The sequence below is a fragment of the Phodopus roborovskii genome, unplaced genomic scaffold, assembly GCF_943737965.1.
Source record: "Phodopus roborovskii unplaced genomic scaffold, PHOROB, whole genome shotgun sequence".
Classification (NCBI taxonomy): domain Eukaryota; kingdom Metazoa; phylum Chordata; class Mammalia; order Rodentia; family Cricetidae; genus Phodopus; species Phodopus roborovskii.
This window is the reverse complement of record NW_026126571.1, coordinates 17,437,930-17,453,911: the sequence shown is the minus strand read 5'-3', so window position 1 is coordinate 17,453,911 and position 15,982 is coordinate 17,437,930. Positions and strand designations below refer to the sequence as shown.

Sequence of the window (15,982 nt, the reverse complement as noted above, 5' to 3'; positions counted from 1 at the left end):
GGAACAGAGAAGGCTTTGTAAACATTAACTGAACCTGACATTGTTTCTGATGAAAGCTAATAGTGCCAGGCATAGTGGCACACACATCTATAATACTAGCACTGGGGCACAGGCAGGATTGTGAGTTAAAGGCCAGCCTGGGTTACACAGTATACCTAGTACACATAGTGGAAAATAACAAGGAACCTATTTGGTAGTTTCAAATGCAGAGGGTGATTGCATGTAGTCACATACATATCTACTTTCTGGACATGAACAGCTTAAAAAAATCACTGCTTGCTTCCTATCTTTATCTTTTGTGGTGGAATAATCTTTTTGAATATTGTGAAGATGTGTCACTCTCATTGGTTTAATAAAAAGCTGAATTTCCAATTTCTAGGCAGAGAGGATGCTGGGAAGAAGGGTGAGACATGAAGACACACAGAGGGAGCAGCATGGTACAGAATAAAGGTAGCCAGACCACACAAAAGAATGTAGATGAAAAGATATGGGTTAATTTACATTATAAGAGCTAGTTACAAACAAGCCTAAGCTATTAGCCAAGCTTTTGTAATTATGTAATCCCCATGTGGTGATTAGGGAGTTGGCTTGTGGGACAGAGAAAGACTTGTTACAACCTTCCAGTTCTATACAACATTAGAACTGCTTATTTTTTTCCTCGTTAATAAATGTGAAAAGGCATAAAGAGCTGCAAAATATGAAAACAACTTACTCTCCAGTTGTTGAAACATTGCTGACTTGGGATACGTGAGTACTGTGAAAAGAAGCAGAGAGAAAGGAAATCAGGTTGGCGGAAGGGTCAGAGATGGCGAACCAGCATCTGAAGGGGAACACCAGGTCCCAAGGGATCCTTGATGATCACCAACCAGGGCAGGGCATCCTTCCTTCCACTGCCACACACAGAGGCTTATTCTTCCCAACACACACCTAGAAAGCACCTTGTAGGTCTAAGCCTGATGCTGCAGTCAGGACTTGTGACCTTCTTTGTAGCAATAGTGTGATTGCTGCCGACTGACTGCCTGTCACCTCCTGTTCCTGGCCTGCAAACATAGGTATGTTTCTAAAACTGCTCAGAATTCATGAGGTCAGGAGGGTCCACAGGGGACTAGGAGCTGGCACTGATTCCTACATAACCATTCCCAACTTGTCTTTTCCACGGACACATTTTTCTGTCTACACTCTTCAAGATGGAAGCTGTTAAGCTCTGTGGTACTTCACTGTAACAAACGATTTAGTAAAGTGGCTGAACCTTTTCTAGCTTCTAAAAAGGCTTTTTGGAATAATTAAAACAACTATTCCATATCACCCATCAGAGTCCCCTCCTGCCTGGGAGAACGCCATGCTCACAGGCGCAGGTCCACCTTCACCTATCTAAAAGTATTTGTCACTATTTCTCACGGCCCTCCACCCCAACCTCATGCTTAGTCAAGATTTACATTTCTATTCCCCAAAAGAAAGTCAAACATTGAGCAGATTTTTAAGTCTATCAAGCCAGGTTTTATATAATGGCCTCTCTCTTTTCTCTTCCTACTTGGCAGAGTACACAGGAAGAAGATGAAGTGACTAGAGATCACTACCAGTGGCTGTTTCAACTGACCTAAATACTAATTCATCTGGTGTCATTTCAACCATTCATGATTGCTTCGCAATCAGCTAGGTGCTGCTCCTATGTAATAATACATTTCAGAGCCTTCATGTCAGGACCTACCACTTGGAGGATTCTATCCCTCACCACCACCACTGCTACCACCACCATCACCATCACCATCGCCACCACCATCATACCACCATCATACCACCATCACCATCGCCACCACCATCATACCACACCACCATCACCATCACCATCACCACCACCATCACCATCGCCACCACCATCATACCACACCACCATCACCATCACCATCACCACCACCATCATACCACCATCATACCACCATCACCATCACCATCACCACCACCATCATACCACCATCATACCACCATCACCATCGCCACCACCATCATACCACCACCACCACCATCACCATCACCATCACCACCACCATAACCACCATCATACCACCATCACCATCGCCACCACCATCATACCACCACCACCACCACCATCACCATCACCATCACCACCACCATAACCACCATCATACGACCATCACCATCACCACCACTGCTACCACCACCACCACCACCATCATCATCACCACCACCACCACCATCACCACTGCCACCACCATGTTAGGTGTGGAAATCTTTATCCCAGAAGGGGTCAATAATTATATTTCATCCACAGGCAGTTTTCATCAGTTGAGGTACAGTTCTAACTTATGCCCAAAGATAGGAAAAACCCCAAACCATTTGTGCAAAAGAAAACTAAGAACAAATAAATACACACATACATAAGTGAAAGTTCTGAACTCTCACAGATACTGTGCTAAGTGCTTTATGCATGCATTTCTCTCCTTTAGCTCATAGTGGACCTAGGTGTGTGTGTTGTCTTTCTTGTCTTCAGTGAATAGGTTAGACAGCCTAACCATTGCTCTGGAGATGAGACACAGATGAGCACAGAGTTCAGAAGGTTTCAACTCTGAACTTGAGCTCATTATCACGTACACTGGGGTATGTTTGCACGTAGAGGTGAAGGCTTGGCATCTGACTTTGCCTTTTGGCCACAGCGCCTGTTGTCACAGTGGTTCCCAGGCTCCGTGGCCAACAAGAAACTCTTGCTGTCTCTGTCCTGAACTGGAACAGGCAGTCCCTCCAGGGATGTTTTGTGGCTAGTCCTCCATAAATCCAACACTGTATAATTAACTCCTATGCTCCTCAATACAGTTACACAATCTCAGTTTGGGGAACCAGAAAGGACTGAATAATGACTAGGGAAGACTTAGAAAAGCAAAGAATCAGATGAGCTAAATGCTAAAGAACATTCCAAGGACAGGCCACCAACCAGTCTGGCTGCTGGCCCCAGAAGGAGATGTATTCCCTTTCCTCTCTCATATACTTGGTTCTTTGTATTATTCTCTTCATCTATAAAAGTAGAGGATGCATTTGCTTGTTTGCTTTGTGGTGTTGGGGATAAAATAAATGGTCTGACACAAGCTAGGTGGTGCCCTTCCATTGAGCTACTTTGCTGACTCCAAACTGGTATTTTTATGTTCCTTTGTTTTTGTCTCAGGGTAAGGAGAAGCAAATTGTGAGGAATAAAAAGCCACCAAACCAAAGGGTCAGGTTATGACATTTGTAACTCTCTAAATAGGTGCATTAGAGCCATAAAACACACAGGACTGACCCATGTCCTTGTTAGCACAGATGATTCATCAAATCTAAGGGAAGACTGAGCTAAGATCTGCTTTACAGAATTGGGCAAAAGCTCTACCATTGAGCTACAGCATTAACCAGACTCTGCAGATTTCATATATTCCTCAGTCAATCCCATGCTATTTATTGTTGGTCACTAAAAGATACACTGAGAAGCAAGGTTCTTAATCCTTGCTCTAACATTCTTTAGAACTTCAATTATTTAGGTAATAACTATTTCAAATGTTGTAAACAACATTTATGGCATAATATGGCAACTTTTCTGTTGTTCTTTCCTTTGTTTTTTGAGTCATGTTCTTTCTATGTAGCCTTGGCTGTCCTAGAACTTGCTTTCTAGACCAGGTTGGCTTCTAATTAACAGAGGTCTCCTCCCTGCCTCTGCCTCCAGAGTACTGGGATCAAAAGTGTGTGTCACCATGCCTAGTTTATGCTAATCTTAGTGAATGAAAATCAGTTAAGATCTTCTTCATAACATAAATGACTTGAGCCATCTGAGTCAGTCATAGGGATTTCTCTTCAGGGTACAAAAGTGAATGAACAAATGTACAAAACCAAATAGTTACATCATCTTCATTTTTTTCTTTTTCTTTTACAAAAAGATATGACAATTTCATGATTTATTTTTTAAATGGAATACAGAATTTCTAATTTATGTAGCTTGCACATGATTTTAAGTAAATGAAGGGAGAGCATATTTTCCATTGAGAATCAGAAAATGCAAGGTTCTGGTCTTGGCTCTGGAAACTGGAGGAAATCATAGGCAGGCCACTGGTTAGCTAGGCTGCTTTGGGCTGGTGTCTTCACACAGAAAATAAAAGGCTTGGCTAGGATCTGTTTAGCTCTAAAACTTAGTAAAACTGTCTCAGATTCAAGTTTATTGCCTCCCAAATTCAAGTTGTTATGAAAGACTAGAACTACAGTTGGTTAGTTTTATGGCATAATTAACAGTCAAGCAGTTTTATTAAAAACCAAAGTGGTTGTGGTCAAGTATCCAGCCACCTCTACAATTCCATGGGATGTGCTTAGCAGCCACCAGTACAAAATCTATAAGAAAGCTTAATGACAGCAACAAGGACTGCTTTTAAAACTATGGTTCATTCAAGGACTACATTAAAGACATTGATATAAGACATTGATTTGAGCAATAAAGTTAAAGTATAGTGAAGTATTTTTCTTTATTGATATAAACTAAAATGCATTTGAGCAATAAAGTTAAAGTATCACAAAATATTTTCATTTCATGAGGCTTTTAAATTCTCTGTATTAAAACAGGAATTAATATTTATTCAGAGCCCTTAACTAACACATTAAGAAAATTCCTTAAACAGTGTAAATGGCATATGAAATGGCCCACTTCCTGATTTTTGATAGAGCAAATGCTAGAAGCTGAAAGAAGTAAGCTCATGTGTAGTCCTAGCACTATAGGCAGTTTTGTTACCATGGCTACTGTTAGTGATGATGTATCTGCATGTTCTGTTGGTACAATCATTTATTAACCTAGACTCGAAGCATACGAGCTGATGCATGCTCTACAGTGCACTTTACACTGCTTTAGTATTTTTCTGTTAGCAGACGCCAAACTACATTTTCTTAAGCTAATTGTGCTTTTCACACTGGTTCCTAGATTTTGCATGTGCTGAGATGTGCACATCTTTTGACAAGAGAGTCTTTTATTAGAGCTCTTGGTTTAAAGAAAAAGAAAACACATACACAAAGAGCTTCAAATCTACAAAGCTAGATAAAGATACTTTGAAAGGGCATGTGTTGTGTATTCTCTCATGTCCTCTTAGGTGGAATAGCCAGTCCTAACTACAGACTGGCCACAAACTCATAGAGATCCAGCCACCTCTGCCTCCCGAGTGCTGGGATTAAAGGCATGTGTTACCACTGCCCGGATCTTTTGGGGATTCTTAAGAGTTCTAAGTTTTAGATATTTAATGTATCTGTGCCTTTAAAAAAAAAAATCAGATTTTTTTTTTTTTTTAGGTTTTATCGTAGGTCATTTATTAAGCAAAAGTATTAAATGTAACAGTCAGGTCATATAGATACTGGGTCCATTTTAAGGATTGAAAGCTGCTGTTCATTGAAGTTGGCTCCACTCTTTGTAGTCTGTCTGACATCTTAATGTCCTCATTAAAGGTGTGCGCTATTCTCAAATCATTTGCTAATTCCAGAAAATTCTGGAAACATACCTACTAATAGTTATTCCATTAGACTATATTACCAAAATGCTTCAAAGGTGAGATCTTTCGCAAAGAACAAGCAACAGCATGATTACTGTGCATACTGGAGCCATTTGCAGGGGCAGGGTTGGGATCTGTGTCTTTGTTTTCTTGCTGTCTCTTTATAAATTTTGTCACTGACATCTTTCTGTCTGTACAGCCTCCACATTCATATGCATTTGAAAGTTTGCTTGTTGATATAAGAATTTACATTTGCATGCTCTGAAGTCATGCTATTTGACACATACTAGCTTGTATCGTTCACATCTGCATAGTACCTGGTACATTTGTCCTTTGATGTGCCTCTCAAGGAGCAGGCTAAGTATATGATTTCTCTTCAGTTGCCAATAATAATGGTTCCTTTCTTAGAATCCTAGAGGTTTCAGCTATAACCATCACTTCTAATGTTACTTCTTTTGTAGTTTTAATTTTTATCCTTTTCTTTTTCATCCTGGAAGAACTTCTCAAATTTCTTCATCATATACTTGACTTTTAAATTTTAGCTTATGTTTTTGAAAATTTAAAAGAAAATGTCCATTTCATATGGACTTTGTGTGTGTGCGCATGTGTGCCCTAATGTATGCACATGCATTACATGAATGCAGGAGCCCACAGAGGTAAGGGGAGGTACTGGGGACTGAACCCCAGTCCTCTGCAAGAGCAGCAGCTACTCTAAACCACTGAGCCGTCTCTCTGGCCTTTTTTTTGTTGAAACTTTCATACATGATTACTGTATTTACATCATTTCCACCCCTCTCCTTCCCCTGCCAACTCCTCCCATGACTCAACTTCCTCTCAACTTCACAACCTCTTCTTTTTCAATTTTAAAGATTTCTTTATTTAACTTTATGTGTATGATTATTTGCCTGTATATACACTACATGTGTGCCTAGTGCCCAGGGGGGATCAGAAGAGGAAGTGGATCTCCATTTACTGTTGCTCCTACACTTGTTTAGGGCTGATCATTTGGGACTGGATAACTCATCAGGAAGCTCAATCCTACAAAAAAACAATCCTTCCTTTCTCAGCAGCTGTTGACTATCTGTAGCTATTCATCGAGGGGCCGGATCTTGTGAAATTTCCCCTGTCCACATTGGCATGTCAACTGAGGTCTTGTTTAGGCGACCACACTGTTGAGATTTCATGGGCGCAGCTTGGCCAGCCCAGCAAGATATCTCCTGTAGTGCAATAGTGGTGCTTTTATTGTGAGGGTAACCAACAGCTGTCTCATAGATTGTAAGATCCTGCTGAAGAGTGGAGAACTAATGTCTAGTACTGTAAACCTAGTCAATTTCCCAGGGCTGGAAAGGTATTAGACTTAGAGGAGAACGTAATACCACTAATTTCCTAAAGTGTATTCTAAATACTTATCTTATATCCACAGGAAAGTATAGCTTTCACCCCTCCAAAAACAACACCAATAACAACGACAACAAAAATAACAAAAAAGACAAAACAAAACAAAAAACCCAAAACTTTTTGCAACAAATGGAGACTAATTGAGATCTAAATATCCTACTGATCAAAATGCTAAGAAGAAATGACCATGGGAAGCCCAGCTCCAGTAGATGTATCTATGATGCAACCATTACACCTAAGGCTCAAGGAAAATTATGAAAGAGGGTTAGAAAGGTTGCAAGAGCCAGAGAACCAGGATATCTACTAGGTGGTGTCTTACACTTAATTTTAAGAAGTATCTGCTCTCTAGTGCGTCTCACAGGTTTTTAGTGCGCTTGTGATGCCAATTTAACTAAAGTTTTAATGTCACTGTACTTCTAGAACTCTTTGTCTTCCATCTCAGACCTAAATGTGTGTTCCCAGTAGATTCTTACTAATATTTCAAAGACCTTGGTCAGATCCTTGAAAATCTTTTGAGAAGATTAACAATATTACTTTTCCAGCAAAAAAAAAAAAAATGCTTTTATATCAAATTTTCAGGGGATATCATGTTTTCCTTTAATGTGTAGTTTTGTTTTGTAAATCCCAAATCGTTTCTTTTTGTTAAAGAGTTCTTATGGGGCAAGAAGGAATCAAGACATTTACAAGTAACCTGGGTGAGCTGATTAGTTCTTAGTTTATGACATAGTCCAAGCAGTTGTGGGCAAATGCTTCTGCTGTGCCCTAGGACAATTTGCTAAGCTTTCTCAGGCAGGCTTGTTTGTTTGCTCTGCTGTTAAGAGTAAACTGGAAAATCACACACACACACACACACACACACACACACACACACACACACACACACAGTTTGCTTTTGTGCAGCATATACTTTGAAGCACACACTAAATCCAATAATCCCCCTGCTTTGAGGCCTTTTACAAATGCTTTCATTAAGCACCCAACATCCCAGGGGTATCCTCTCTCCTTCCCATTGTTTTGTATACTATGTATTCTAGTTTTGAATAGATAGTGAAATTAAGAAGCTGTTAGTGACAGAGAGGTGAAAATGAATGCACAACTCTATTGTGAAGACTTTAGTCTCTGCTCCATTTGGGCAATGCTGCCTGTTTTTCTGGTCAGTGAAGCAGATAATAAAAGAACTCCAATTCTGCCCTCTTCCAAATGCCTTTTTTTTTCCCCTGGCTATCTTGACCAGAGATGGAACATGGAGATTTCAAGGTGCACATTAAACTTTGACACCCTGGTTTTCTTTGAACACTGGCTCTACGTTTATAGCTTTTCTGACATTCCTACAATTTAAGGAAGAAATTGGGGATAGCTATATCAGTGAGGGTAGTCAGCCACCTGATTAACTACAGGCTTTTATTTTATTCCAACCTGAAGTTCTTACAGAGAGAAGTCAATATGAAGCCATAGACAAGAAGGACAAAATGGAAAGAGATTTAGGCAGAATGGGTCATCTTTAATGAGGAAAAAATTCCTTTGCTTTATCATGCCAAGGAAAAGCCAAGTCAGAGAAGCATTAAAGTTTTATATGATTGATCTTTCTCAGTAGAGTCCAAACACAAGCCCAGTGACTAATATTTTCATTACCATTGAGAAAATGGAGCCTAGATCCTATACTTATTTCTTATTATGCCAAGAGTTAAAGCAACGATACTCATATATCAAGGACACAAGACCAAGTTTCTGAAAACTGTTAAACAGCATTGCAATTTCTCATCTTCGGTCATACTTATAGGTTGGTCTACAGCTAGGTCTGCACATGAAAATTTCCAAACTAGACAACCGATTCTACATATGATTTAGATTCTATAGGGGTTGATATTATCAGAAACAAAAATTAACAATTGGTGAGGATGGAAAAATCGAAACTCTAATATGTAATTATTAGAAATGTAAATTGCTGTTGCATGTATGCCAAATAGTATGGGAATACCTACAGAATAAGTCTAACAGTTCTACTTTTAGGTATATATTTAATAGAACTGAAGTGAAGGAGCTGGCAATTTTAACAACATGTTCACCAGCTACATCATTTACAATAGCCAAAGATAGAAGCCACTTAGGCCAGTAAGATAGCTCAACTGGTAAAGGCACTTGCCAACAAGCCTGATGACCTGAGTTCAATCCTTGGGACCTTTGAAAACACCGGGTTTCTAACACATGCTACATGAGCCTTGAGGGCACCATCCAAGGGAAACAACAACCACAAAAGGATAACTTCTGCATGGCTCCACTTAGGTGAGATGTCTAGAGCATCAAAGACATGAGACAAAGACAGAATGATGGCTGCCAAGGGCTGGGGTTGAGGGGGGGGCAATGAGGAATTAATTATCAATGGACACAGAATTCAGTCTTATAAGCTCTGTAGTTTCTAGTGATGGATAGCAGTGGCACGTGTCCAACATCAGGATTCATGAATCATTCATTTAAAATGATGAAAATGGCAAATTTTAACTTCTGTGTATTTCACAAAATATCAAAAGTAATTAAAATGATTAGTGATTAGTGAATATTATGCTATTTATATTACACACACATGCGCGCGCGCGCACACACACACACACACACACCAGCTGAACTTCACAGTTGCCCCTTCAGCTTAGAAACACTATTCCTGTCAAGAGGGGTAAGGAAGAAAATATTTATATATTAAAAAATAGTTATTTGTGCTCCAAACTATCCAAACACACTTGGTTTCTCATCTGGTTAAATAATTAAATATATATAGCCTGAAACAAACTTAGTCACAAATAAAATATCTGTGGCATACACTTCTTTAAATCCTTTCATGATAATCCACTTATTTGTTTGAAGACAGGGTCTCACTGTGTAGCTCTGGCTATCTTGGAACTCACTGTGTAGACCAGGCTGTCCTGGAACTTACAGAGATCCAACTAACTGCCTTTGCTCCCTGGGTGGTGGGATTAAAAGTGTACTGCCACACCTGGCTGATAAAGAGGGACTTTAGCAAAAACTATCAAAGACAAAAAATTCAAACTAATTAAAACCCAAGTTTAAAATTAAAGAAACATAATGAAAAAAATTTCAAAAATCAAAGTTATAGCATAAATTGTTTAAGATGGTATCCCCTCTGCCAGAAGACAAAAACTATGTAGAGATGTTTTTAAAGTTTTCTACATATAAAGATATGAGTTGTATGATATAATTTTTAGATATTTCCTTGTTTATGGTAATCCCAGGGCTTTGAACTTTTCCCCACTAGCCAACATATCCAACCTCAGGTAAAATTTTAACTTGGATTTCTTCAATGCTAGAGATTTTCAATGTTAACTCAGAAGTTCAGAACATTACTTAAAATGTTAGGTCTAAGGCACTAGCAATTAAAAATGGACAAAATCATAAAGAATGATCTTGCATCTCAAACAACTAACGGGTAACTAAATCTATCAAATACCCTCTCGGGACAATTAGAAGACAGGTGGAACCCTGAGCCTGACTTATGCAACTCTAACTTACTCAATAGAAATTCAGTTTTGGGTGGTACCATGTTAAAACTTGGGCTGAAATGTAAAAACTGTCAACTCCAGAGTTTTAACAGAGCATCAATCAGGAAACTACCAAGAACTGGGCCCTTACCAGAAGATGGGTTCAGTTTGCAAAACAGGGGCAAGCCTGAGAAGCCATGTGGCTGGGGACAGCTCCGTAAGACTGGCTACAGCTTGGCAGGCCCTCAGGCACAGAGCTCAGACTCAGGAATTTGTTTGGGACCCAAGCGTAAAATCTGATTGGATGAGCACCAGCAGCTTGAAAGCAGGTGGAGTGGGAACAGGGGCAGATGAGAACATGGAGGGGCAGAGACCTGGTTCTGGTGGAAATCAGCTTCAGAAGCCCAAACAAAGCCAAGATTGTAGACACTGAGAACTTGGACAAATGGAAACGTAACTAGCAGATCCCAACCCGATCTGATCAGATGCCAGGAGGAAGAATGCAGACAGCAACAGGCAGAGCGGGGCATGGAAGAACATCAAGGGCACGTTGCCTTTGATGTTAATCTGATCAATTGAGTTGGGGGTTCCTGTTTTTGGATAGCAGGCTAGAATCAGAAAGAGAACGGAGTGCAGATGTGCTCGCCAAGAATGTTCCTTGGGTAACGTGCACAGGCATGTGTTTGTTTAGTCGAGGGCTTACCGAAGTTTTGCTTCGCTTTCATTTCCTTAATTGTTTCACCAGAGCTGGTTAATCCCAAGGGAGTAATCTGAGGAACAATGACACCCACTATCTGAGCTACTTAGCTGCACTTGACACATGGTGGTAGCAGGTGTTGCTCTGTAGTTACTGTTTCCTTCCCGTTCAAAGAAAGACACACCAGCTGGGCTCTCTGCAGGGTTAGGCAGGCTAAGGAGGGACTGCAGTGGACACCGAACTCTTACCCCAGAAGGTATTTACTCAGACCCAGGGTGTGGGTACTGGTGTCTAACTGGCTTGCCTTATTGCAGAAAGGTCTGAAGCAACTGAAATGCCCAGGAGAGAAATACAGGGCACAGTGTGACCGTGAAGAGAACTAACTGCAAGTCACAGAGGGAGAATGTCTATCCCATGGCAGCGAAGCATGGTGATGAACGTGAGCCCCTTTTGGTTCCTGCTCCTGTGCACTGCCCTCTCCTCCAGCCACACCTAGACCCCGAGGCCCCCATTAGTGTCTAGGCCCTACATCCACACTCCTGCCTCACCAGCTGAGCAACCAGGGGCTAGGTACCTTTGTGATCTCCCTTGACGGACCATCTGCTCCCTCCCTTTGAGTCTCTTCTGTTGAGACCAGAGGGCTGCTCTCTCTGCCTTCCCTCTGTCCTGACCCATCTTGTATATGCACGGGCAGTCTCTCAGACTGCAGCCTCCTGAGTTGTCTATTCCGCTTTATGATCTAGAATTAAACCTACTACTGACCGGTTGTTCATCCCAACAACTCTGCCTGGCTCCTTACTGATGCTGAGTATCTGTCTCAGCAGATATGCCTCATTTGCAGTCGGTCCTTCCTCCCCTTAAGAAAAATCTAGCAAATCAAAATCATCAAAGTATAGTATAGAGCATTCAGTACTCAGTATTACTATTTGGGAAAGCAGCAGGTTGCAGCTCTCAATCCATTTTTTTCTTTCTACAGACAAAATACTACTTTGAATGTAAAGAAATGTGTGTGTGTGTGTGTGTGTGTGTGTGTGTGTGTGTATGCATATATGTGTCATCATCTTAAAAAGTCAGTGAGGACTTTGTGAGTCTTAATAACTCTGTTTTGGGAAATGAATCAAAGGACTCAATTAATAAAATGATAAAAAATGCAAGTTGTAGAAACATGAAAATACATTAGAATCAGTTAAGAACTATTCACTCATTAGACATAACACAAAAATGTGCATTTAGTTATAAAGTGTTCATCAGCAGACATGTCACTTGTCTAGTTAAAAGTACCCAGAAGTGATTAATAGTAATTAACAGTCTTTTTTTCTCCTACTTAAATACATTATGACAGAATAGCAAGAAAGTCTACCTCAGACTAGCCAGGCAAATGATTATGGGGATGGGTTCGTGTTTTCCCAGTAATTTAATATCATGTGAGAAATAAAAAAAATTGCTAAGATAAACTTGCACCAAACTAGTTCTTATATTATTTTTGAGACTATTATATAATGTTACTCAGAACAAAACAAAACAAAAAAACAACCAACCTATTTTTGGAGTTGTAATTACAGGTTAAATGATTACTATTTGTGTTTCTGTGAAACAACAGCTCCACTTACTCTGAACTTCCATTATCTGAAAACAGTGCTTGCTGCTAGCCTTTCTTTTTCTGCTGTGAATGGAGACTTGTACGAGGGTGAATGCTTGAGTTTTTGTTACGTGTGTGTGTGTGTGTGTGTGTGTGTGTGTGTGTGTGTGTGTGTGTGTTTGTCCAAGAAGGTCAGAAGAAGGCATGAGATCCCCTGATAGAGTTACAGGACGTTGTGAACCACTTGTTGTGGGCTATGGGAACTGAACTCAGGTTCTCAGAAAGAGCAGTAAGGGCTCTTACCTGCTGACCTATCCTTCTGCAAATTCATTCTTTATTCCCAATGTCCTCACATTTTAGTGGTTATGACCCTGATATTAAATAGAGCAAGTAGCTTGCATCCAAAGTCCAGTAAATACACAATGAACTTTTTTTTAACCTTAATTTACTTTGTAAAATTTTTATTATGGATTTTTTAAACTTTATTTTATATGTGTAGATGTTTTGCCTTCATGTATGTATGACTGTGTTCAGTGTCTGCTGCTCTGGACATTCAGAAGTGGGCATCCCAGCCCCTGGAGCTGGACTACAGGCTCTTGTAACTACCACGCAGTTTCTGGAATAGGACTCAGGTCCTCTGGAAGAGCAGCCAGTGCTCTTAGCCACTGAGCCATAACCCAACCCCCTTATTTTATGTTCATTCTACCAGTCTATAATTTCTTTTTACAGATAGTACCATGGAAATATTACAGTCCAGGCAATGAGAAAAAAAGTTAATTTCATACTGCAAAACACCAGTATATATTTCTTTGAAGACATAAACCCATTTTTGCCATCTACCTTAAATATAGTAAGCATAAAAATAAAATTCAACACTACATAAAACACAGGTTGCTGTCAATCAGGGCAACAAAATTAAGATGGTCAGAAAAAAGCTGTTCACAGGTGGTATGATCGAGTGATCCAGTCCTGTGCCCTGTAAAGCTTAACTTCCCTTACTAGCCAGCAATGGCTTGTTTGCATTTCCACCCACGTTTACATATGATTCTCAGAGTCACTACGGACTCTAGGGTGATGCCGCCGTATGTCCACAGTGACTGCACAGCTGAGATTAGCCATGATCAGAATATGCAGATTCCGCTTGGATGAAAAGGAAAGAAAAGATCAGGTGCTGGTGGACTGCCCTAACAGGAACCCTGGCGCACAGTGTGTTGAAGGGCAGAGCACTGGGGAAAGCAATTACTCAGCTGTGCCCTGGCATTCTGTGACACATTTCTAAATTACTGAAATAACATCTAAATCTAACTCTGTGATGGTTGCAATGAGTTAGATTAAGAGTAAGTAAATAATAAGTAAATATACAAATTATGTATTCTATATCCTGGCATTTCCTTCAAAAAGTAGACTTAGAAACTGAGGCAAGACTAAAGAGCTCAACATTTTTAGTTTATGTGGTTGTATGATAGTCTAGCACAGTGGTTCTCAACCTGTGCACTGCAACCCCTTTAGGAGTCAATCAACCCCTTCACACGTGTTGTATTTTAGATACCATGAATATCATATATTTATGTTATGATTCATAGCAGTAGCAAAATTGCAGTTAAGAAGTGGCAATGCGAATAATTTTATGGTTGCAGGTCACAGCATTAGGAAGGTTGAGAACCACCCTTCTAGCATTTTGAAGTAGGAGGGTACTTAGGAAAGAATTGCAATAAGGAAGATCTGGTTCTAAATCTCATCAGGTGTCTCACACAGAGAGCATGAAACATCCCAATGTCCACACACAGAAAGCATAAAACATCCCAATGTCCACACACAGAGAGCATGAAACATCCCAATGTCCACACACAGAAAGCATAAAACATCCCAATGTCCACACACAGAGAGCATAAAACATCCCAATGTTCACACACAGAGAGCATGAAAGATCCCAATGTCCACAGAAAATGAACTAGCACAATCCAAGTCAGGGTGCTGGGAACTGTATATGCACGGGCATATGTGTGTGTGCACGCGTGCGCGCGCACACACACACACATATGCACACATGCACGCATGCATGCACAGACACAGATCTCTGTGTGCCAGGACTTAGCCCAGCGCCTTGTGTATGTTAATGACAAGTGGTGCCTGGTTAGGCTTTTTACTTAGGTTACTGCCTTAGTATCAAGCAATTTCGGGAACTACATTCTGAATTTGAAATAAAATGTCTCATTCCAGCCTTTCCAATTATATTAAACATTTAAAACAGTATCACAAGCACTGCACAAAACCAACTGTGGTAGTGAAGGTTTGCAATCTTGGAACACCAGAGGTAAAGGCAGGAGGGTCAAAAGTTCAAAGTTATCTTCAGCTTCTTAGTAAGCTCCAGGCTAATCCAGGATATGAGACTGTCTCAAAGGAAAGAGAAGAAAACACAAAGGAACTTCAGCTTGCCTCTATGTCCTATAGCAGACCACAATAAGACAAGATAAATAAAGAAATACCTCAGATAGAAAGGTGACAAAGGTCTTTCATCTTCCTGCGAGCTAAAAGAAAAACAAATTGTGGGTTAATATAATTTCTATTAATAGAACATGTAAATTTTACTAAAATTCTGTTCTACCTGTCACAAATTGTGACACATTACTGCTGATCTTGTAATTTATTCAAGCTGACAAAAGACTCTCCCTGGGACCTAGCCAACATTAACTACTTCTTCAATGAAGCCAGCCTATCAGAAGTATTCTCAGATAAGCCTAAAACAAAAGTAATTTATGCCATATTTCAAGAAGCAGCTTTTTACTAGATTGTCCAGAAAGTTTATTCAAACACGCTTGTATTACACAAAACCCCTATAAATTATTGGAGACACATTTTTTTTTTTGAACAAAGTTAATTGCAAAAGTAAAGTTAATGTGGGCTACTTCAAGAGTGATTTTCTAGCAGTGAAAAGCACACCCCTGAGGCAAATCTCATGATATTTGTTCTACTAAGTATAACCTGATGTGGGTACCAGGAGCAGATGTAAAGAAAATTCTCAGCACAGTTTAAGTTCCTTAAACAAAATGGAAAAAAAAAAAAAAAAACAGGAAGCTTAATATAATGGCATTTAATTTTTAAATGTAAAATACATGCTAGAATTTTCCTTAACAGGTTTTCTTCTAATAAACTACTTTTTATTATAAATGCATAAAGTGAGTCTCTCCTGCTTACTTGTTTTCTTAAGCATCATTCATGAAAATGGAATTGTTTGATTTCAGTGTCAATATTGACCTGAAATTCAACAAGATCTTACTACAATGATGTGATCTCCCTGTCTCTGTCTCTGTCCCTC

General features: G+C 39.8%; 1 protein-coding gene across 1 annotated transcript in view; it reads right to left on the bottom strand.

Annotated features, from left to right (window-relative positions):
* Positions 1-15,982, bottom strand: part of Fam13a (family with sequence similarity 13 member A) — an 89,049-nt gene that overhangs the window by 56,312 nt on the left and 16,755 nt on the right. Inside the window, exons 2-3 of the mRNA XM_051202768.1 lie at positions 15,153-15,194; positions 713-754 (exon numbers count right to left, since the gene is read on the bottom strand). Coding sequence (XP_051058725.1) covers positions 713-754; positions 15,153-15,194 — 84 coding nt within the window. The remainder of the gene's footprint in view (positions 1-712; positions 755-15,152; positions 15,195-15,982) is intronic.